Source organism: Theropithecus gelada, chromosome 1, assembly GCF_003255815.1.
Source record: "Theropithecus gelada isolate Dixy chromosome 1, Tgel_1.0, whole genome shotgun sequence".
NCBI lineage: Eukaryota > Metazoa > Chordata > Mammalia > Primates > Cercopithecidae > Theropithecus > Theropithecus gelada.
The window spans coordinates 59,177,306-59,200,326 of record NC_037668.1 but is presented as its reverse complement, the minus strand read 5'-3'; the positions used below and the strand labels follow the sequence as shown (position 1 = coordinate 59,200,326).

General features: G+C 56.3%; 1 protein-coding gene across 2 annotated transcripts in view; it reads left to right on the top strand.

Annotated features, from left to right (window-relative positions):
* Window positions 1–233: 233 nt before the first annotated feature.
* COL16A1 (collagen type XVI alpha 1 chain) overlaps window positions 234–23,021 on the top strand; it is a 51,894-nt gene continuing 29,106 nt past the window's right edge. For both annotated transcript variants that reach the window (XM_025353942.1, XM_025353934.1), the window contains exons 1-38: window positions 234–568; window positions 2,193–2,299; window positions 4,291–4,365; window positions 4,476–4,593; window positions 5,765–5,888; window positions 6,198–6,464; window positions 7,067–7,147; window positions 7,279–7,404; window positions 8,225–8,278; window positions 8,576–8,602; window positions 9,142–9,177; window positions 10,217–10,243; window positions 11,229–11,291; window positions 11,574–11,615; window positions 11,741–11,785; window positions 11,887–11,922; window positions 12,307–12,369; window positions 12,830–12,874; window positions 12,960–13,055; window positions 13,248–13,286; window positions 13,901–13,945; window positions 14,080–14,106; window positions 14,623–14,733; window positions 15,115–15,150; window positions 15,395–15,430; window positions 15,509–15,619; window positions 15,993–16,028; window positions 18,481–18,516; window positions 18,625–18,669; window positions 18,989–19,120; window positions 19,902–19,937; window positions 20,126–20,233; window positions 20,525–20,647; window positions 20,753–20,806; window positions 21,009–21,050; window positions 21,388–21,423; window positions 21,510–21,563; window positions 21,755–21,823. In XM_025353942.1, the coding sequence (XP_025209727.1) occupies window positions 2,227–2,299; window positions 4,291–4,365; window positions 4,476–4,593; window positions 5,765–5,888; window positions 6,198–6,464; window positions 7,067–7,147; window positions 7,279–7,404; window positions 8,225–8,278; window positions 8,576–8,602; window positions 9,142–9,177; window positions 10,217–10,243; window positions 11,229–11,291; window positions 11,574–11,615; window positions 11,741–11,785; window positions 11,887–11,922; window positions 12,307–12,369; window positions 12,830–12,874; window positions 12,960–13,055; window positions 13,248–13,286; window positions 13,901–13,945; window positions 14,080–14,106; window positions 14,623–14,733; window positions 15,115–15,150; window positions 15,395–15,430; window positions 15,509–15,619; window positions 15,993–16,028; window positions 18,481–18,516; window positions 18,625–18,669; window positions 18,989–19,120; window positions 19,902–19,937; window positions 20,126–20,233; window positions 20,525–20,647; window positions 20,753–20,806; window positions 21,009–21,050; window positions 21,388–21,423; window positions 21,510–21,563; window positions 21,755–21,823 (2,574 nt within the window). In that variant the 5' untranslated portion in view covers window positions 234–568; window positions 2,193–2,226. The remainder of the gene's footprint in view (window positions 569–2,192; window positions 2,300–4,290; window positions 4,366–4,475; window positions 4,594–5,764; window positions 5,889–6,197; window positions 6,465–7,066; window positions 7,148–7,278; window positions 7,405–8,224; window positions 8,279–8,575; window positions 8,603–9,141; window positions 9,178–10,216; window positions 10,244–11,228; window positions 11,292–11,573; window positions 11,616–11,740; window positions 11,786–11,886; window positions 11,923–12,306; window positions 12,370–12,829; window positions 12,875–12,959; window positions 13,056–13,247; window positions 13,287–13,900; window positions 13,946–14,079; window positions 14,107–14,622; window positions 14,734–15,114; window positions 15,151–15,394; window positions 15,431–15,508; window positions 15,620–15,992; window positions 16,029–18,480; window positions 18,517–18,624; window positions 18,670–18,988; window positions 19,121–19,901; window positions 19,938–20,125; window positions 20,234–20,524; window positions 20,648–20,752; window positions 20,807–21,008; window positions 21,051–21,387; window positions 21,424–21,509; window positions 21,564–21,754; window positions 21,824–23,021) is intronic.

The following is a 23,021-nucleotide window of genomic DNA, read 5'->3' as shown; positions in this document are numbered from 1 at the left end:
CTGTCCCTCCCCCGCACCCCCCCCGCAGCCTTCTGGGGGCCCAGCCAGGGACATGGAAAGGGGGGCACTTCAAACTCCAGGCCTGGCTCTTAAAGGGCCCGCAGGAACCCCCTTCCAGGGCAGCTCTGGACACGCAGGGTCCCGCCTAGCTCGAGGCTCGCTCACCTGGCGGTGAGGCAGGAGGGGCGGGCCTGGGAGCTCGGCCAGACCCAGGGCGGGGCTGCGCACCCCGCAGTCCAGCCGCCTCTGCTGCTGCTGGAGCCCCCTCTCGGCCCTCCTCCTCCTCCTCCCTGGCGGGCCAGTCCAGCTGTGTTCCATTAGTGTCCCTGGCAGGTCCCCAGCCCCCTGGAACCACCCCTCTTCCCCCACCCGGAGTGGCCGGCAGTCCCCGGCAGGCGTGCGCCGGGCCGCAGACAGCCGGGAGAGCTCTAGAGAGTGTCAGGAAGCTGGGGACCTGTGACTGTCAGGGAGAGATGGAGAACCCCCAGCGGGCCTGAGGAACCCAGCCTCTGCTTCCTCCGGCTGCTGCCTGCACTGCTCAGCGAGGTGGGGGGATCCCCGGCCACCGGTAAGTGGGGATACAGTGGGTGGCCTCAGGGCTCTGAGCTGAGAGGCCCTTTCTGCCAGACTTGCTGTGTGACCTGGGGAAAGTGGTATTCCCTCTCTGGGCCTTGGTCATCTTCTCTAGAGCGAGATGAGCTCTAAACTCCATCCTGGTTCTGACTGTCCCTGTGCCCAAATCTACGCCTCTGTATTGGGGTGAGCCATCTCCTTGGAAGCTTCTCTGGCTGTCCTTGTAGCCCTCTACTCTGGCTGGAGCCTGAGGAGTGGCGACCAGAGACTAGGAGCCAGAAGGGGACAGGATCACATCCATCCTCACGCCTCCACATGCACCCACATGGCGCCACAACTGGCAGCTCTTCTATTGGCTGGCAGGAGGAAGGCCAGGATAGGGTTTGAGAGCTGGGATGTGTATATCACTAGGATGGGGGATGAATAGGTTGGGGGCACAGTTCTGTCCCAGGGGGAAGGGGGCTGGAGTCCTATCCCAAATATATTGGGGTAAGGGGCCCTTTCTGTTTTCATTTCCTATCCATGATTGAGGGAAGGAAAATTGGATTCCATTAGAGTTGGAAGGAATGCAGTCAGACTTGCATTAGAACTTTCCAACAGGAAGACCTACAGGAGGGGTGGTCATAGGCTGGCTGTGCGCATGTGGGTATGTGCAAGCTGGTGTGTCTGGGTATATCAGTGAGCATATGTTTCTGTGAGCATGCCTGTGGGCAGATAGCTTTGTATGCACACTGGTACCACATATGTGTGTCCTTATGTACGTGTACCTGTGCATCTGCGTGTGCTGCGCTGACACATGCATGGCTCTGTGTTTGTGCACGTGAGCTGCCTGTCCTGGGGGAGGCCAGATGATGTATGGCTCTGCTGGCCGCTTGCTGAGCCTGCATTGATTTATCTGGGCCGATCCATCAGAGTTTAATAAAACTAAAAGACAAGCATCCATCAGTGGGTGGGGGGGGGGGTGGACAGGAGGAGGTTGGCAATGAGGTCCTGAGCCCTAGAGACCTGCTCTCCTACCCACTGTCCCCATGGGGAAAGCTTCCTTGGCCCCCCCACAGCCCTGTGGAAGCCTGTGGCCCACAATCTCAGCCCAGTCACCAGCCCCTGACCCTGTGGGTGCCTGGCAGGGCTTCCCGGCCTGAGCTAGGTGCAACTAGTAAAGTATCAGGCTGGTATAAATACCAGGACAGTGCACAAGGTGTTAGAATATTGAAATACTTCCATGTGTCTTGATAAATAGCCTCTGCTTTAAGCCCCCATCACTATTCCAACTTCTCTGGCCTTTTAAGACCTTCTAGACCTCTCCTCAATCCAGCAAGTGTCCACTGGCGCAGCCGGATGCTGCCTGGACACTATTTCAGTGCAGTAGGCAGTTTTCTGCATTGCCTGAAAGCTGGTATCCGTGCCATACCGGTGGTTAAATATTTTGAATATCACCTCTGCTCAAATCCTAGCCCAGGGCCTGTGGTTGGGCCTCTGAGAGAGACCGTTGCCTGGCCAGACCTCCTGCCACCCCAATACCAGTGCCTGGGCCCCACGGGCGGGCCACGACTTGCCCACGTGTGGAGTTGTGCTGTGTGAACTCAGAAATCCACCTTCCCGGTGTCTGTGGTTTTCAGGTGCTGTGGCTGTAGCCGACCTCTTTGGACCAGGATGTGGGTATCCTGGGCTCCTGGCCTGTGGCTGCTCGGTCTTTGGGCTACCTTCAGCCATGGGGCAAATACAGGTGAGATGACACAGGAGAGTCAGAGTATCATAGGCCTGCAACTGGTTTCCTGGGGTGCTGCGGTCCTTGCACATATGTGACCATGTATGTGTGGTCATGTGGGCAATTATAGCAGAGTCTGGGCTCAGGGTGGTCTGAAGTGTTGGCGCCCTCGAGCCTACGTGCGGTGAGCTGGAGAGTGTGTGCACGTGTGTCTTCATATGTTTATGTCTCTGAGCATCTCTGCGTTTGTCTCTTAGACTGGCTGTGTGCATTCGTATGTATTCCTGTGTCTCTGTGTGTAACAGGACAATCCCCCACCCCAATAAGTAAGCCAATCCTGTGGACACATTGCTGGTAGGACCAGTGGGGTGGGGAGGAACAGGCGGTGAACTCTCCCTGCACAAGGACGCCGCCTCCCCAGAGAACCCCAAGTCCCGCTGATCCTTTTCATGGTGGAGACTCCATCCCTCTAGCTCACGTGCTTCTTCTCCTCCACGGCTGGCCCCGAATTTCTAATAAAAGGCCCGCCCCAAGGCCCAGACTCTGGATGAGACAGAGGGTGCAGCTTTCCAGGGCCCAAAGCCAGGGGAAGTTGACCGGGCAACTTGCCTGGCCTTGCTGGGTGCCCTCTGGGCTTAGTAGCTCAGCTGCCTAGCCAAGCAGGAACAGAACTCCTAGGACCCAAATCCAGCTAGGAAAAGCAAAAAAACCAAGAAGCTGAGGTGAAAGGGATTGTGGACCCGGGTGAGTGCGGCTGCCTGCCCCTTGTATGTGCACACATGTGCTTCTGCTTGTGTGTGCGTGAGCTTTGCTCCCTCTCCCTCACTGGGTCCCCTGGGGGGATGGGGCAGAGAATTTCAACATCTGTAAGGAATCTGGGCCCATTGCCAAGGGGTGAGTCACCCATTGCTGCTGTGATGCTGAAGACAGTGATGGTCTTTCTGACCAGACCTGGGGGAGGGAGAATCCGGTGGGGTCACTGGGACCGGGCCCCTGGGTCCCAGGATTTCTTCTTCCAGCCAGTCGAGCCAGGGAGTGCAAGGCCAGCTTCTAGGAGCTGTCTGCACTGTCTTCTCCCACCTATCCCTCTGCATTGATGAGAAGGCCTTTTTGATTCTGGCCTCTTTCCTGTTGTAGCACCTCCCCCAACACTTCTGCTCAGTCAACCCCAGGGAGAGGGAGGCCATGGCTGCCCACCTGCTCTTTCAGGGCTTTGGAAACCTGAATTACGCTATCTCCTTCTCTGGGAGCCCTTACCCATTAATATGCCCTTCCTGGAGCTCCAAGGCCCTGGTGGTACCCTTAAGCTTGTGGTGCCCTCAGACCCTCAGTCTCTTCTCACTGTTTCACAAGGTGGTTATTCAGGTAAATATTCATTCTGTTGGCTCATACTTGTGTCTGGCCTGCTTGTCTGATTTGGACATAGGAAGTTCCCATTGCTGAGAGCACATGTGCCAGCTGCACATGTCATCCCTTGTGGCATGGGCACCTACAACTCCCACAGGTACAGACATGTACATATAATTGCACATAACACACAGTGTGCATGATTCTGACGTTTCCTTACCCCTGAAGAGCTCCTCTGTCCCCTACCTGGGTGTGCGTCATGGAGGGGCACATGTATAAACACACAGCCCCCCACTCCATCTGTGCTCGAGAGCCACCTAGAGTTTCGTGTATTCCCTCCCTTGCCGGCCTAGCTCCTGACTTGGGAGTGTTGGGAGATTTGGGTTCCTGGAGTTCTGGGCCTGCTCTGTTGTTGGCTCACTTAGTGAGCTTGGCCTGGGCCTCAGTCTCTGGGCCTCAGTCTTCCCAACCGTTTGCTGGGTTGCTGGGCCTCCAGGCTCGCTGGGGAGCCAGGGTCAGAAGGCAGGTGGTGAAGGCAGGATCTAGCTGATGGTCCAGAGTGAGGACTAGAAACTTGCTCCCTCCCAGGTTCCCCAAGCGTCCAGCCATGCAGCAATCTTGGCCTGAGCGCACCTAATGCCCCCCTGCCCCTTCTCTTCCAGGTGCACATTGCCCACCTTCACAGCAGGAAGGACTCAAATTGGAACACAGTAGTAGCCTGCCAGCCAATGTGACTGGTGAGTGCCCATCCATCTCATCCCGCCGTCCCCACGACCTTCCTCTGGGAGTGATCTGTACCCCGCTCCGCCTGCTCAGCTGAGCTCTTCACCTGATGTCTCCCCCAAAGGCTTCAACCTCATCCGCCGACTCAGCCTCATGAAGATGTCTGCCATCAAGAAGATCCGCAACCCCAAGGGGCCTCTCATCCTGCGCCTGGGGGCGGCCTCCGTGACCCAGCCTACGCGGTAAAGGCATCCATGCGACCACTGAGAATCAACACTGACCTCAGCCACACTCCTCAGCAACTCTGGATGTGGGGCTTAAACCCAGGGGCCTCTCTGTGGGTCATTTCATCCCACCCCTTGCCAGGAGTCAACCTGGTCTCCACCCCTGGGCTTGCGGGGTGTGCTGAGAGGCGGTACCTGGCAGACCTACCTTCTGTCTTTCCCCTGTCTCTGGCCAGCAGTGGGTGGGAACATGTCTGCATCCTATGGGCACTGTGAGAACACAGGATGTGGGCGGGAACCTGGCAAGTCATGTGCGTGTGTGTGTGTGTGTGTGTGCGCGGCACATGCATGTGAGTGTGTGCACCATGTGTGTGAAGTCCAAACTCCCACAAGCCCCTGGGTGATCTGGCCCCTGCTTGCCTCTTCAACCTCAGCTCTCAAAAGGCTCTTTTTTATCTCTTGCTGCTCTAGTCATGCTGAACCCTTTCCATCTTTTTTTCAGCATCTCTCCTTCCACCCTAGGCTCAGTTATTCACCCAGAGTATTCTGGGTTCATTGGAAGTACTTATTCAAATTGCAATGCAATAGCGAAATAGTCATTCTGGGGATTCTTTGCTCATGGCTTCCCTGCCCCCATCAGACTTGAAGGCTCCATGAAGGCAAGCACTGCCTCTGTATTTTCACAACTGTGTACTTTTTTTTGAGACCAAGTCTTGCTCTGTTGCCCAGGCTGGAGTGCAGTGGCATGATCTTGGCTCACCATAACCTCCACCTCCTGGGTTCAAGCGATTCTCCTGCCTCAGCCTCCCAAGTAACTGGGATTACAGGAGCCTGCCACTACACCTGCCTAATTTTTGTATTTTTAGTAGAGATGGGGTTTCACCATGTTGCCCAGGCTGGTTTCCAACTCCTGGCCTCAAGTGATCCGCCCGCCTCGGCCTCCCACAGTGCTGGGATTACAGGTGTGAGCCACCGTGCCTGGCCTTCACCACTGTTATTCCCAGCAGCCAGACCCACACCTAGCTCACGGAAGGCACTCAGTAAAGGTGTGGAGAGTGAATGAATATATATGATGGAAGGTGTGTGCCTGTGGATGTCTTGGGTAGGCTCAGCAGTCCTGAGGGCCCATGGTGGGCAGCAGTTGGGTCCTCACGGGAGCCTCGGGGCACCCTCCCTGCTCCATCTCCAGACGAGTATTCCCTCGGGGCCTCCCGGAGGAGTTTGCCCTGGTGCTGACACTACTGCTGAAGAAACACACCCACCAGAAGACGTGGTATCTGTTTCAAGTGACCGATGCAGATGGGTATCCACAGGTGAACTTCCCCCGTGCCCTGATTGCTTCTTAGGGCATTGGGTAGTACCAGGCCAGCCCAACTTTCATCCCGGCTTGTGATTTCTGGGATCTCCCTGCTTCATCCTGTGCCTACCCTCAAACCTGCCCCCAGCCCACCAATACCTGCCTCATTCTTTCAGGATGTATAGCTCCTTGACCCCAGCCAGCTTTCTTCTCTTCCTGGGCCTCAGTTTCCCCTCCTGTGAAATGAGTTCGAGGTCCCTGAATGTGCCTGTGCTGACTCTGGAGCTCTGAATCTCTGTCCTTTCCCCTTCCAAATTCTACCCAGATTTCCCTGGAAGTCAACAACCAAGAGCGGAGCCTGGAGCTCAGGGCCCAGGGCCAGGATGGCGACTTTGTGTCCTGCATCTTCCCAGTGCCCCAGCTCTTCGACCTGCGTTGGCACAAGCTGATGCTGAGTGTGGCTGGACGTGTGGCCTCTGTGCACGTGGACTGCAGCTCAGCCTCCTCCCAGCCTCTGGGGCCCCGGCGACCCCTGAGGCCTGTGGGCCATGTATTTCTAGGCTTGGACGCTGAGCAGGGCAAGCCTGTCTCGGTAAGTGCTAGGTCAGGCCCTGACCTCTGTTCCTGCCTTCTGGGAACCTGAGTGAGCTTCCTGGAATCTGTATCGGAGCAAGTCCTTCTGCTTAGAATCTTCCCCTGCTTTCCTGTTGCCCTCCAAATGCAGCGTAAACATATTCACCCGGCATTCAAGGTCCTTCATGATCTGGTCCTTATAAGTGTCTGCAGCATTGTCTTCCTTTACCTCTCTCCATGCAGCTCTGCTCTGATCAATTCCATCCTAGCCAACCAGCTCACCGAGTACTTTCACACTGCCGTGCCTTTGCCTACACTGTTACCTCCACCTGGAATGCCTTTCCTTGCATACTCATCTGCTGAGTAGCTACCAGCCCTTCAAAGCCCAGCATGAATGGAACCTCCTCCTCTTTTGTTCCTCTGGGCCTCCTCTCCCTCGCTCCTGTGCGCGCAGTTTTGTTCTGCCTTTGGTGACAGCTCTATTTTTGATGTCTCCCAGGCCAGCCTGGAAACACCCTGAGGTCACATCCTGGGGCGGAGACATCTCTGTGCCTCCTGGGGGACCAGGATACAGAGCTATTTGATAAAATGAAGTGAAATTGATGTACGTGTCCCCTGCAGTTTGACCTTCAGCAGGTGCACATCTACTGTGACCCGGAGCTCGTGCTGGAGGAGGGCTGCTGTGAGATTTTACCGGCAGGGGTGAGTGGCCCGGCCCTTGGACTGCCCAGGGACACACTGTGCTGGAGATGAGGGTCTGGAAGGTGATGCCTGGAGGTCTTAGGAGGAGTTTGCTCCTGTGCTGACCCTAGCCCTGCTCTTCCACTGAACAGTGCCCCCCAGAGACCTCCAAGGCCCGCCGGGATACCCAGAGCAATGAGCTCATTGAGATCAATCCACAGTCTGAAGGCAAGGTCTACACCCGCTGCTTCTGCCTGGAGGAACCTCAAAACAGCCAGGTCGGTGGGCAGGACAGGAAGATGCCAGCACAGGCAGGCATACGTGAGATACCCCTCCCCTGAGCTGACTGACGTCTGCCACTAGGGTCAGTTGGCCATGGGCCCATGGCAGGAGGGGCACTGGAAGCCCTCCCTATTTGTACACCACCCCTAAATGATTCAAGGAGGCAGAAACAGCCCACTGGCCACCACTGGGTGGCCCTGTGCCCACCTACCTATGGGTGTTGAGAGTGGTACCATCTACCTCTGGCACTGCCTAGACCCTCATGGATGCCATCCAGACTCTTCTGATGAGGGCAGGACTAAGCTTGTCCCTCAAAGGCAGTTTCTCCAGGACAGAGGTACCTGGGATCAGAGGTCAGGTCATATTGCTTCCCCGCAGGGATGGCTCAATCTCCTGGGCCCAGGGCCAGCCAGTGCCAGACTGGTTTTACACCCAGCACCATGGCCAGCTGCCCTGCCCATTCTCAGGTTCTTTAGAGGTGGCACGGAAACCTGATTCCTCCCTTAGCCCCACCCCCTGGCTGGCAGTCTCCCTGCCCGCCTGGGCGTCCTGCCCAGCCTTGGGCTGCAGGAACACAGGATCCCATTGATGCATGGTCCTGTTTGCTCTGACATCACATGGGTGGGTGGGGGAGAAGGAGGGGGACCTGTTGGGGCAGCCACAGGGGCCTGAGCAGGCCCTCGATGCCCCAGGAGGTGCCAGATGCCAGGCTGAGGGCATACCTGGGGTCCATGCCCCCTGCCTGGGTACCCCTTTCCAGCATGAGCCCCAGAATGTCCCCCTCCTCAAGGATTTCTCTTCGCTCTGTCTGCCCAGGTGGATGCCCAGCTAACGGGAAGAATCAACCAGAAGGCAGAAAGGGGAGCAAAGGTAGAGGTGGGGTGTGGAGGACCCCACACGCCATCAGTCTGCCCTCTGTGCCCCTGTAAACCCCAGGGATAAGGTGCTCCACTCCCACTCTCCTCCCGCCTTTCCCACCTCCTGGACAGAGCTTAGGACATGTAGGTGCCAGCTCTGATCAAGAAGGACGGATGGGGGTGAGACAGATGCAGTGCCTGGCTCTCTCTAGAGTGCCCACTCCTGTTGGTTTGGGGGTAGGGGTGTTGGAAACAGTGCTCGGCCCCCTGAGCTCCCTGCCCATTCCCACGCCCCCCACCCTTCCCTCAGGTCCATCGGGAGACAGCAGCCGATGAGGTAAGCCTCCCAAGGGACTGGCAGCAGGGGAGGTGCCAGTGTGAACCCTTTGGACCAGGCTTTGGGCACGGAGCCTCAGCATAGGGGTGCTGGCTGACTACACAGCTCCTGGCATTCCTTGGGGGCCTGATGCTGGGCCCTGTCTGCCCACTGCCTCTCCTTGGGTTGGGGGGTAGGTAGCCCTGGAGGACATTCCTGCTGAGTTGGCAGCAAAGGGCCACAGGCATCATGGGGAGAGCCCAGCCTTCAGTCACGGTGCCCTTGGATTCTGGGCCATACTCTGCCCCAGCATGCTGTGTGACCTAGAGTGTATTGCTATTCCTCTCTGGGCTTCAGTTTCCCCTTCTGAAAAACGACTGTGGGGCTGGGTGGGTGGGAAATGAGGGGTGAGGCTTGTTTTATAGGATTCGTATTTTCAGGCTCCCCTCAGATTCCACTCAAGACATGTGTGATGTTCTGTGGGCCTGATGGTGATGGAGGTGGGGAGGGCTCACCCCAGGGGCTCAGAATTGACCTCTTGGCCTGCTTTTCCCTTTCAGTGTCCACCCTGTGTCCATGGTGCCCAGGACAGCAATGTGAGTGAATGGAGGGTGTGCAGGGTGGAGCGGGCAAGAGCCGGGAATGGACGTTGCCTAGAGCTGGCTTGGCAGCCTCCTGGGTGAGGACAAGGGGGTCTTTGTACACTTTCATTCTCACTCCCTGCCCATCTCCCAGAGCCGGACTTGACCCCCACTGCCATCCCCACCAAACCAGGGCTGTGTAGAAGAAAGCCGGTGACCTGCCTTGTCATCTGCAGTGTGTTCGGGTTCAGGGGCTGGGCAGGGGGTGGTGGCCGGCAGGACTGGGGTGGTGGCTGGCAGGACCAGGGCCTTGGTTGCTGATTCCAGCTTTGCACTCCCCACAAGGTCTCCCCCTGCTCTGGTGGAGGCTTCCTGCGTTCTCCTAGAGGCCTAGAGAAGGGGAAGAGCTGGCTCAGCACGCGGCAAGGGCTCCCACAGCATTGGTTCGGAGCCTGCTATCCCTTTCTAGCTGGCCCTGGTCCAGCCTTCCTCTGGGGGTCCAGAAGGGCAAGGAGAGGGGCTCAGTGTGAGGCCACCTGGCACCCAACTGTGCCTCTTCCATAGGCAGCAAGAGTCACCATTTTTCTGTGGTCTAACGTTCTGAGTTGACCTCCCACATTGGTCCACCAAGGGCACAACCCTGGCTCCCCTCAGCTCCAAGGCCCCCTGACTTTGAGGGATATCAGGAGTACCTCCTCTGCTCCCCACCCCCTCTTTCAATCCAGTCCCCCACCAAATCTGGTAAGGCTGATGGTCCCCAGATGTGCAGGGGTTACCATGGAAACCAAGCAGCCATGTTATCCCAGCAACTGGGAGGCAGAGCTAACCAAAGCCAGGCAGGTTAGAGGAGGTAGGTTAGACTCTCTGCAAATGTTACAGGCTGAGGAAATGGAGTCCACTCGCTAGTTTGCCTGGGAGGCAGAGCAGGGGCTGGGATACAGGCTGCCGGTCCTGCTATCATGCTGTGTGACCCTGTCTAAATTGCTTGACTTCTCTGGGCCCCTGGTTTTCTCTCTCTACCGGAAGTGTGATGCCCTCTCCTCTGTCCCTTCAGGTGACACTTGCTCCCTCTGGCCCCAAGGTGAGTCCTAATGGAGAACAGGACACTCCTGTCCTCTTTGGCAACCCCAGCCATTCCCACAGCATGTGACCCTGTGGCTGTGTGTTTATGTCAGGGCCACCTAAGCCTGTATGTGTGTAGGGTGATTAGGTGTATGCGTGGTAGAGAAAGCAGGGAGTTGTGTGTGTACAAAGATGCTAAAAGCTGCCCTTTTCTGAGACCCTTCTGTGTCCCAGGCCCTGGGCCAGAGCTGTGCACATTTGTTACCCTTCTGAACCCTCTCAATACTCAGCCTGCAGCGTAGGTGCTATCATTTTACTTCAGGGGAAACTGAGGCCCAGCTGTGCCCACATATGTCTGACTAGGTGTGTTAGAATGATTGTGTATGGGTGTGGCTACATGCATCTTTGGGACACATGTTTGCATATGTGTGGCACACAAAGGCTGGAGTTGAACCCATGTACCTGTGGGCCTAACGAGGCCACAGAGCTTGTGAGTGACGGGGAGGGAAGCTATGCAACTGTGAATTAGGCTTGTATGTGCTGGTCAATACCGTTTTATTGATGAAGAAACTGAGGCTCAGAAAGGTGACATGACCTGCTCTGAGTGACATGCTAGCAAGTACAGGGTTTGAAGTCCGGCAGCCTGACACTCAGCCAGCGTGGGTTTCTGCCACCGTGCGTGTGTGTGTCCATACGCCTCCAGCTGTGCTGTGTGTGAGCTGATGTGCTTGGGTACGGGTGTGGGGGATGGGATACCCCCCTTGAGACTGTAGATTTGCCATATATAGTCTCTTGGGGTAGGAGAGCATGTGGATGAATGGGTGTGGAATCCACATGCTTGTGTGTGGTGGGGGGAGGGGCGGGGCAGGACACTGCTCACATGTGTGCGTATTTTCGTACCCATGTGTGGGGGATGGGTGGAGGGGGACAGGGGTGGGGAGAGCTTCCTCGAGGCTCCCATGTGCCCCCTCTGGTCCTAGCTTCCATTCTGGTTTCACTCTCAGGGAGGGAAAGGTGAGCGGGGCCTGCCTGGTCCACCAGGCTCCAAGGGAGAGAAGGGAGCACGGGTAAGTGTCTCAGCCCTGCCCGTGGCAGGACCTTTGCCAGCTGTGCCCTGGGGTGAGGTGGGATGTGAGCCATCATCTCATCATCCCAGCAGAAAGCCTGCAGCCTGGCCCAGATCAGGGGAGTGGGGTGAGGGCCAGGGTCTTTCTAGGGGTTCAGGTGTGGAAGCCCCTCTTTTCTAGGGATACTTAGGACTATGGGGTTCCCAGGCCGATCCTCCTCACAACACGTCTAGGGGACTTCCCCAGAGTTCCCACCCCTGATCCCTTGTTGCCTACCCTCAGGGCAATGACTGTGTTCGAATCTCCCCGGATGCCCCACTTCAGGTAAGACTTGGAGGTGATGCCTGCTTCAGGGCCAATATGGGGCCAGCCCCTGGGGAGGGGCTGTGGGCTTGGCAGCCCATCAGGTGACCCTCTGCCCCCGCTCAACACCATGTTCCCCTGTTCAGTGTGCAGAAGGCCCAAAGGGAGAGAAGGGGCAGTCAGGAGCTCTGGTGAGTGTGGGATCAGGGATAGGGCAGGGGTGCTGGGTCCAGGGTCCAGCCTTACCCTCCCTTCCTTCCCTCCCTTCTTTTGTCTCCCCTCCTCATCTCAGGGACCCTCAGGACTCCCAGGCTCAACAGGCGAGAAGGTAACAAGCCTGGATTTGGAGGGGCGGGTTCTAGGGAGGTCTGCAGGCTCTACAGCCATGAGCAAGGAGGAATTGGGGTTCTCTTAGGAGAGGATGTCAGTGGGCACAGAGCTGGCAGGACCCTCCTCCCCCGCCCTAGTCATCCTGCCTTGTCCAAATACCCAACCGACCTGGAGGGAAATGCCACAGATTCCCCCAGTGAGTGGCCTGGCTGGTCTGGAAGTTCTTCCTGTTGTCCACCCTCCCGTGGTGATTGAAGCCATTCACTCTCAGGGGAGACAGAGACCAGGGGTCTAGAAGGCAGTTGTCCCTCCCCCAGATGGAGCTGCCCAGCTGTCCCAGGCCTTTCCCTCATCCTGGTCACTGTGCTTCTTCCTTCCCCAGGGCCAGAAAGGCGAGAAGGGCGACGGAGGCCTCAAGGGTGTGCCGGGAAAGCCAGGCCGGGACGTAGGTGCCTGGGACCCCCTTCCCCACCACAACCCCCAGCACGGGGTCTGAGAATGCTGGGATTTAACCTTCGGAATCCAGCCTCCTCCCCTTGCTCACACAGGGTGGGGAGGGGCTGTGCCCCAGGAGGCATAAGCAGGGACAGAAAAGGACCTGAGCCCAGGCCTCCTTACTCCCAGCCTCAGAGCCCCGAACCTCTAACACCCTAAGGTTGACAATGTGCTGACCTCGGGGCACCAGGGTGGGCTCTGGTTTGGGGGAGGGGTGGGGAGGGTGGGACAGGTGGGCATTCACCTCTCCCAGTGGGTGCACTGAAACATAATACTCACTAAACACAGTACTACTAACACTCATAGCCCAAAAACTAATGACAGCCTGATCCCGTAATCTCACATGATTAGCGTGCATGATAGCCAGGCCTCAGGGCTGTTTGTACACCCTCCCCCTTATCCCCCGACAGGGCCGGCCAGGAGAGATCTGTGTCATTGGGCCCAAAGGGCAGAAGGTGAGTTGTGGATGTTTGTGGGGTGGAGATGGGGTGGCAGGGCTGGGGTAGCAGGTCTCTGATGCCCACCTTATGTCTGTGCCAGGGAGACCCTGGCTTTGTTGGGCCTGAGGGGCTGGCAGGAGAGCCCGGACCCCCTGGCCTCCCTGGACCCCCTGGGATAGGACTGCCTGGGACCCCGGTGAGTACCTCCTTGCTTCTCCTGCTGCTGTGTTTTTCTTAGAGACCCCTCTCCCACTCTGGCCAGGGAAGGAAGCGGGGAAGATAAGGCTCTGTCCCAGGAGTCCTGGCTGGAGGAGAGGGTGAGGGTAGAAGATCTCGCTGTGGTGAGAGGTCCCTGGAAACTTCCACTTGACTCTGTTTCTGCCCTCAGGGGGATCCAGGTGGCCCACCAGGCCCTAAGGGAGACAAGGTAAGCATAGATGGGAGTGCAGTCACATGGGGAGCTCCATGCTTGACAGGAAGAGACAGGAGAAGGGGCCGGGGCAGCTTCCCACAGGGGAAACAAGTCCCAGGGAGGAGGCCGGGCCTTTGGAGGAGGAGGCTGGGCTCGGCTTGGCCAGGCCCCTTGGCGGGGAGTGTCCTGTCCCCATCCCGGTGCTCATTGAGGTTGAAACCTTAGCCTGTGTTCCAGGTATAGGGATAGGCAGGTCTAAGTGTTGTAAAGACCAAAGTGGACTTTGCTGGAGGGCCCAAGCTCATTTTAGGGCCTTGTGCCTGGATGTGCAGAAAGCTCTGGAAATTTCTGTGTGTGATGCTGGGGTTTCCTTGGGGTCGCGCGGATGACCTCCTAACCTGTGCACAGTGAAGGGGCACACAGAGGCCTCATTTTCTCTCTTCCTTTGAAATGACGTGGGTTAGACATGGAGGGCAGGCAACAGGAACCGACCAAATGGGACAAATGGCGATGGGGAGATTTGGCAAAGAATGTTCTGCCATCACAGAGGGGCACGGGTGGGGAAAGGGGAATGCACCGAGGTCGCATTGGCCAGGAGGCAACCCCCTTATCCTTTCTTCTGACCACAGGGCAGCTCTGGGATCCCAGGAAAGGAAGGCCCTGGTGGGAAACCTGTGAGTGACTTCAATCCAGTGGGGGAGGGTTGCTCTTCCAAGGCCTCTGGAGGGAGGGGCTAGGTCCTCCAGCCCTCAGTTGGCACACCAGCCCTCTGCCCTGGCACTGATGCCCATTGCCTCTTTTCTAACAGGGGAAACCAGGTGTGAAGGGAGAGAAGGTGAGTCCCAGGCCTGGCTGTCCAGATCGGGGTGGGAATGGGACCCCCCTCTCTGCAAACGACAGTGACCATCAAGGGCCCTATGCCTAGGGGTGCTGGACCTTCCTCAGGGGACCCCCACCCTTTCTTCCTCTGATGTCCATGTGCAATGAGTACATAAAGAACCTGGCTTGGGGGTGAGCTGGGTTCAAACCCTGCCTCCACCACACACATGGTTATGAAAGGTCTGAGTCAATTAGCTTGTCTCTTAGCCCAAGTTTCCATGTCTGTCAGTGGGACACAGTCATGTTTCAAGGCTTACAGCGAGGATGTAGATCTGTGCCGCCCTGGAATCTTGTGGTGAATGAATGAGTCAGTTGAACAGGAAGCCCCAGCGGCATTCCTGCTGTCCACTTTGATGTTGGGGGTGGGGCTCTGGCAGACCCAACGTCTAAGGCTGGTATGTGCAAGAGGCCCCTTGCCTTCCCCGGGGTCTCAGCCCCACCCTGTCCACTTATTGCCTTTCCGTTCTGCTAGGGTGACCCCTGTGAAGTGTGCCCAACACTGCCTGAAGGGTTCCAGAGCTTTGTCGGACTCCCGGGAAAGCCAGGGCCCAAAGGGGAGCCTGGTGATCCTGTATCAGCCAGGGTGAGTGCCCAGGGTGACCACTGAGGGACCTCCCCCAGCACACAAAGAAACCTGGGGGCATGATCATAGAGAGGAGTTGGGCAGAGGGACTGTGTACTTCTCGTGGCTACTGAGAGATTATGGGCAGAGCGTCTAGGCTCTTATGGTATTAAGGGGTCTGAACCACAGAGCTCAGGGCTGGGCTAGAGTGTCACCTCAGGTCTCCATGGCAACCTCCCAGGGGTTTCCAGGAGACTCTAGGATGCCTCTTGGGCAAGCTGGGAGGGAGCCCACCCTTATTGTGAGTGAGGCTGTGTCCTAGGATTGGGTGTGTTTTGGGGGTGGAGGAAAGGAGTGAGCAGGACTGGGTGAGCCCCCTCTCTCACAGACCCCTTCTTTCAGGACCACCCGAAAACTGTCGGACCAAAAGGCGACAGGGTACGTGCGGGAACTTTCCACTGGGGTAACTTAACCTGGCCTCATTCCCTCCCCCGCCATGCTCCTGCTTGTTATGTGGGTTGATGAACCCTGCCTCTGGGGTGCTGGCCTTGAACCCCATGGGACCCCTAGGTGTTTGGATGGTTTGCGTGTGTGACATTGATGTCCTCGCATATTGCCAGGGAGTTTGGGGGTGCCCCATCGTGCCCTGTCTCAGCCCACAAACCTTTTTTTTTCCCTGCAGGGAGACCCTGGCATCCAAGGCATCAAAGGAGAGAAGGTGAGGGAACCCCGCTCTCCTGGTTGCTCTCCTCTGCCTACCTGGGAGTATTTCTGATCCTTCCTCTTCTTTACACAGGGGGAGTCCTGCTTGTCCTGCAGCTCGGTTGTAGGGGCCCAGCATCTTGCATCCTCCACAGGGGCCAGTGGAGATGTGGGCTCCCCTGGCTTTGGTCTGCCTGGCCTTCCGGTGAGTGACTACTTTCTCCCAGTCCAGCCCAGTTCAGCCCATCCTTGCCATACTGGTGATCTCCTTGGCTTTTCAGATCCCAAGTCTCAGGGCAGGGATCAGGAGGGAGCGGAAGAGGCAGGTGTCCCAGGCCTGTCTCCTCGTCCCTCCCTCCGTCCCTGTGCTGCCCCAGGCTCCTTGCCCTGGAACTTCCTCTTAGCACCTCTGGCTTCAGTTGTCTAACTGAAGAAACTGTCCAGCTACCTGAAGGACACAATTTTCTTTCCGGTTATGTTTCTTTATGTTTCTCTTTCCGGTTGGACACTGGGACCCAGGGAGCCTTGGAGAGGTGGGAGTGGGGAGATGTTGAGACTCTGTCTTGGTTGTTTTTCAGGGGAAAGCTGGGTTGCCAGGGCTGAAAGGAGAGAAGGTGAGACCTGGGTTAGATGTCAGGGACACTGGGGTTTCTAGGCAGGGAGGCAGGGGAGGAGCGGCGCGGGCGGGGAATAAGGGTAATATAAACAAGAGATTCAGACGGTAAATTCACAGTAAAATTAATTTACTGGTGCTTTGCAGACTGGAGTCAAAGAATGTATTTCTGAGAGCCCTCATGTTCTGTAAGAGAATTCCTTAGTGTAGGTGTGATGATATTCTAAAACTATTAAGCACATTCAAGGTTACTTTATATGGGAGGCCGAGGCGGGAGGATCACGAAGTCAGAAGATCGAGACCACCCTGGCTGACACGGTGAAACCCCGTCTCTACTAAAAATACAAAAAATTAGCCGGGTGTGCTGGCGGGCGCCAGTGGTCCCAGCTACTCGGGAGGCTGTGGCAGGAGAGTGGCGTGAACCCAGGAGGCGGAGCTTGCAGTGAGCCGAGATTGCGCCTCTGCACTCCAGTCTGGGTGACAGAGCGAGACTCCGTCCCCCCTCCCCCCCAAAAAAAAAACAACAAAAACAAAACAAAACAACAAAAAAAAAAAACAAAGATTACTTTATAATACTGACAATATGTAACACTTCTTTATTGCTTATTATGTGCCGGGCACTATTCCAAATCTTGTAAGTGTGTTCACTTGTTTTGTCCTCCCAGTTTTTATGGGGTAGGTGCTCCCTTATTCCCGTTTCACAGATGAGGAAACGGAGGCACAGAAAGGCCAAGTAAATTGCCCAAAGTTACACAGGTGATTGGATGCAGAGCTGGGATTGAGCCCAGGAAGCCTAGCTCCAGAGACTGTAATCTTCATTATGCCACTGGGTCAATTTCAGTGCCTGTGTTAACGTATCTATTTATGATTGCATTGGAGACAAACGGCAGGCTTGAACTTCTAATGCAGTGTTACCCAAATGAGGGGTTCTGTGGGTGTACGAATGTTCAAGTGTGAGAAACACTGAAGTATGTGTGCAGACTCAACCCTAACAGGGGAAGCCCACGTGTCACATCGCATGTGGGGCCTTTGCACCCCCACCCCGCCTGCCGCCTCTTCCCAGCTTCTCCATCTCAGTCATCAGCTCACAGCCAGCCCCTCAAAGCCCAGCCTTACGGTCGTCCTCAGGTCCTCCACTCCTGACACTGTCCCCTCCTGCCTCTAGCCCCCCAGCGAGCCCTGACAGTTCTGCCCATGAGGGTTCTCTCACTCCTCCACTTCTCTCCATGCCCACCACTGTCATGGTAATCTGCGTTACCATGGCCTCTCTCCTGTATGGTGGAACCTCCTCTGGCCTGCCCGTGGCCACTGCAGCCCTGCAGCAGTCCAGTTTTCATCTGGTAGTTTTTTTTTGAGACGGAGTCTCACTCTGTTGCCCAGGCTGGAGTGCAGTGGCATGATCTCTGCTCACTGCAACCTTCGTCTCCCAGGTTCAAGCGATTCTCCTGCCTCAGCCTCCCGATTTGCTGGGATTACAGCCGTGCACCACCACACTCAGCTAATTTTTGTAGTTTTCGCAGAGATGGGGTTTTGCCATGTTGGCCAGGCTGGTCTCAAACTCCTGACCTCCAGTGATCTACCCTCCTTGGCCTCCCAAAGTGCTGGGATTACAGGTGTGAGCCATCGTGCCCGGCCTTCATCCAGTAGTTTAATGTGGCTTTGTAGAAGAATCAGTATTTCCCTCCTTACAGTCCCTCTGTGACTTGCTTTCTACCATAGCTCTGCTGTGCCTCACAGGACCCGGGATGCCCCAGCCCCCATCCTTCCCACATTCATCCACTTCTTCCCCTTCTCTTCTGGTTTACCGTGCTTCAGCCATGTGAACCTTCTTTCCATTATGGAATATGTCTGGACTACTCCCACCTGTCAGATTTTGTACTTGTGGTTCCCACTAGAAACATCTAGAATGTTTTTCCTTTCTACCCTCCCCCTATTCTTTCATTGGATGACCTTATTCTCATTCTTCTGGTAATAATCAGGGTTAACACCTCTCTGACCACCTCCACTTACTCTGTCTCATCACCTTGTTGATTTCCTTCATAGTACTCACCATTGTTTAAAATGATTTAGAAAGTTCTGCATGTGCAAGCTCAACAGGCATTACTGTTTGTGCTGCTCACTGCTGTCTACCCACTGCCTCAGCCCAGTGCTCTGTGTATAAAGGTGTCCAATGAAAGGCTGTTGGAAAAATGCATTCATGATTTTTGTGTTCTGAGCCAGGGCTGAGGGTGGACTGGATTCCATGAGGTGAGGCTGGGAGCAGAAATAGGGCTTCTAGCCCCTGGCTGGTCACAGACTCCCTTGGGGACCTTGGAGAAAGCCCTCTTCCTCTCTGGACATGAGAGGGTAGTCTGGATATCCAAAGGGGCTGCTTTTATAGTTTTGGGTTTGCAATTGCTCTGGCACCTAGACTGCATCCCCTCTTCAATCATGGCTTTTGTGCTTTCTCTCAGGGTAACTTCGGGGAGGCAGGGCCAGCTGGCAGTCCAGTGAGTATGTTTGGGATGGCAACAGCTTGGGAGAGGACAAGGTGGGAGGGGCTGACAGGCATGGCCCCAGCAGCTGCTGGGCATTACCTGGAGCATCTTAACATGCAGGGGCCACCAGGACCAGTGGGACCAGTAGGCATCAAAGGGGCGAAGGTGAGTCTGGGGACATTCTCCGTGCTGCAGCCTGGGTAAGCTTCCTAGACAGACACTCGTCTTGCTCGACTTCAAACCCTCTGGGGCTCCTTGCTGTCTGTTAGGCAGAGTCTGACTCCTTGGCAAGGCACGAGACCCCTGATCACTCAGCTCTACCTTTGTTTCTTTCCTGTTCTCCCTTCATCTTTCCTGAGATAACCCCTCACCCAGCAGAGGTGCAGTGTCAGACCCAGTGACATTCCCCAGCCCTAGATTCCAAACCTGGCTCAAGTGCACTAGGGCCTGGAGGACCCCCTAACCCAATGTCCTTGCCTGGCAGGGGGAGCCTTGTGAGCCGTGTCCAGCCCTGTCCAACCTTCAGGATGGGGATGTCCGTGTGGTGGCCTTGCCTGGCCCATCCGGAGAGAAGGGGGAACCTGGGCCTCCAGGCTTTGGCTTGCCAGGAAAACAGGTGAGGTGGGATATAGGCAGGGGCCTCTGGAGGGGGATGCAGGTGGGGCTTAGGACAGGGGAGGGGTCCTGCCTGAGTCTCTTGACTCCCTGGGCAGTTGGGGGTAGTGGGGAGGGTGTGGCGGGGTCAGAGCCTCTGTCTCCAGAAGGAGCTGCCCTCACAGGTCTCTGCCCTTTATCCTGGGACAGAGTATGGCAGAGTGGGCAGAAAGAGCGTCATCCTAGGACCAGAGAGACCTGGGTTCCAATCTTAGCTTTGCCTCTTACTAAGTCTTTGACTTGAGCAAGTCACTTCTCTCCACCTCTGTTTCTTGCACAGAGTAAAGCCTAGTAATGACGTGTGTGAAGTGCTTAGCAGCACACCATGGGCACTGGGGAAATGGCAGTTACCACTGTGGTTATTATCACTGTTACTGCTTTCATAGTAACGGCCAGCACTGCCACAGTGGACGCTATGTGCCAGGCACTGCTGCACATGACATATTCGCTTGTCTAACCTCACAGGATCCCTATAGGGCAGAAGCCTATACTATTTTTATCATCCCCATTTGACAGCTGAAGAAACTGAGGTACAGAGATAGATGAGCTAATTTGCCCATGTCACCCAGGCAAGGAGTCTGGCACAAATCTCTCCTCTGACCCTGGGCAATAATGTTTCACTGGCACGAAAGCAGAGATTTGGTTTTGTTTATTTACTGTTGTATGCCCCGAACTGATGTGGTGCCAGGCACTTCAGGGTGGCTGGTATGAGTGAGCGGGTGCTGGAAATTCTTTCTCCTCAGGGCAAGGCTGGAGAGCGTGGACTGAAGGGGCAGAAGGTGAGAGGGCCTCTGTGGGCATGGGGGTGGGCACAGCATCCTCTCAGATCCCCTCCTTGCCTCCTTTTCCTCCTTCCCTAGCCCTGAACCCTCAGCCCCAGCAAAGGACCGTGAGTGCCTGCTGGTCCCGGGGGCAACTTGCCCCCGGCTGGGCCGGCCTTGCCTTCCTTGAACTCCGCTCCTTACAGGGTGATGCTGGGAATCCCGGAGACCCTGGAACGCCGGGAACCACAGGGCGGCCAGGACTGTCAGGAGAGCCTGGAGTTCGGGGCCCTGCGGGGCCAAAAGGAGAAAAGGTTAGTCAGGTGGGGTGGTTGGGGTCAGGGGAGTTTGCTGCATAAAAAAATCAGGTGGCGCACCAGTGAGGGAAGGACTGCAGGGCCAGCTGGGGCCTTAACGGCTGTCAGAGTCACTGAGTGGAGGCTCCTCAGGGCTTCTCCTCTGCTAGGAGTGTCAGGGGCCTGTTTTGATTTCCCAGGCTGAGGTGGGAGCATTCAAGGGGCAGAGTGTTCAGAGGGGTGCAGGGTATCCTGGCCTGGGTGCCAGCGCTGGCTCATGGGCTCCAGGCTGTACCCATCTTTGACCAGGGTGATGGCTGCACTGCCTGCCCCAGCCTGCAGGGGACAGTGACAGATGTGGCAGGACGGCCTGGGCAGCCCGGCCCCAAAGGAGAACCGGGTCCCGAAGGCATGGGCCGACCTGGTAAACCCGTGAGTTGCCTGCCCTCTGGCCCTTCCCTGCCTGGGCTTTGCCTCCTCTCCCTCCTGTCCCCCTTTCCCCTGCAGGGACTCCATGGGCCACCTTGTGCCTTTTAGGGCCAACCCGGTCTACCAGGAGTACAAGGGCCCCCAGGTCTGAAGGGCATGCAGGTATGTGTGAGTCTTGGGGTCCTGGGCTGCAGCTATGTGAGGGCAAGGGGTGGGATAGACCGATCCATGGGGGCAGTGGGCCTGGAGTGGGAAATGGAGGCAGGGTGCAGGGCAGGGAGAAGCTAGGGGAGAAGGGGCTGGGGAGAAGGGTGAAGGGTGACTGGGGAACCTCGAGCCAGGGACTGTCCTTCTGCCTCTTCAGGGAGAGCCAGGGCCTCCAGGAAGGGGAGTCCAGGGACCCCAGGTGAGTCTCTAGCCTTGCCTTTGCCTGTCCCCTCAACACTTCTATTAGCCAACTACCTAATTCCATCCACTCCCAAACTGCAGGGCTCTGCCTGCCCCCAGATGCACAGGACTTAGTTCTGGGACCAGGAGTCAGGCCATAACCCTGGCCTGCTGTTGCTTCTGTCAGGGACTTGCCTTTGACCCCAGCCTCTCTGACCCTCAGGGTCTCCTTGGGGAGCTCTTCTGAATTTGGGCTGGTAGATGCCCCACCCAGACCAGGTCTGCCGGTGTGGCAGGGCCAGAGGAACAGGTTGGCTGTGGCTGCTGTGTGCTAGTCTGCCCTTTCTGACTTGCAGGGGGAGCCTGGAGCCCCGGGTTTGCCTGGCATTCAGGTACGTCTGCCTGAGTCCTGGAGGAGGATAGCAGGCGAGAGGGCCATTCTAGGATATGGGTTAACTAACTGTGCTTCCATCTGCAGGGACTTCCGGGACCTCGGGGACCACCTGGCCCCACTGGAGAGAAGGGTGCCCAGGTGAGCCTCTGCCTCCATGGGCATTGGGCCTGCAGTATTCCAGAGTGTCCCAGCAGCAGGCACAGGGGACACAGGGGCCAAGTGCTGCCTATCAGAGGGCTGCCTAAGACCTGTCGGGATGTGTCTTACCTGCTGGGTTGTAGCTGGCTTCCAATTCTGCCCCTGCAACCTTTGTACCCTCTCTTACACAGGGATCTCCAGGGGTGAAAGGAGCCACCGGACCCGTGGGACCTCCTGGGGCCAGTGTCTCTGGGCCTCCGGTAAGTCTTCTCTGTGCTCCATTCTGGTGGTGTTGCTGGAACGAAGGATGTTTCTGCTGGGAAGAGGGCATGGAGCTGACCCTGCCCATCCCAGCAGCACAGGGCATGGGAGGAGAGAGGCCTCAGCCCAGCCTCAGACAAGGAAGACCTCACTCCTTTAAGGGAATGCTTGAATAATACAATAATGTTCACCACCATTTTTTGAGCAGTGATCATGCTGAGGTCCTGTGCTAAGCTCTAAACACAGAAATTCATGTCATCCTCACATCAGCCCTGTAAGGGAACTCACTTCATAGATCAGGAAATTGAAGGTCAGAGGGTGAGGAGGCAGAGCCACGGACTTCAACCTAGGCCTGTCTGACTCAAAGCCCATCCCTAGTCATTAGGGACATGTGAACCGGTGCTGCCCAGTACAACTGTCTATGAGGATGGAAACGCTGTGTTCGGCACAACCACAGGCGGCTGTTGAGCGCACCTGAAATGCAGCTAGTGTGACTGAGGAACTCAGTTTTAAGTGACATTTAATTTTAATTAATTTAAATTTAAATAGCCCCATGTGGCTATGGACTCCAGTATCAGACAGCACAGATCCAGACCAGCAACTACTTCCAGTGTAATTGGAAAGACCTTCCCTTTGTACTATTCCCCCAGTGGCTCCCATGTTTTAAAAGACGTGTCTATTGAACAAGTTGCACGGATTAAGTCATCATAAGTGCATTTTCTCATTTTTAGTCATCAAAGACCTGTGTAGTCGTCAGCTTCTACTCCACATGAACCTGCTAGAATTTTACCAGATAATCTAATTGCAGCCTAAATCAAAGGCATGCTACCTTTCAGCCAGTCTGTTCCATGCCAGGTGGTGGGCAAATGCGTAATTTGTCTTGGGCTTTTGTTAATGTTAAAAATAGCCCAGTGAACTGTATCCTCTTCTATCTTTGCGGATCCCTGGAGAAATTCTAGTTCCAGTTTGGGATTCACTGATAGGAGAGTGCACCAACGTCCAAAGCGGGCGGGGACTCGCCCAAGTCCACACAGCCAGTCTCTATTGCCCCGCAGAGCTGGACAGCCAGGATTCCTGCCTGTCCCAGGGAGCCCCAGGGCAGAATGAAAGACATGGGCCAGGTCCTCAGGGAGCTTCAAGTCCCAAGTGTGAAGGTGGAGGAGCCCACATGAAGGAGCTATGGGAACGCCCTGTGTG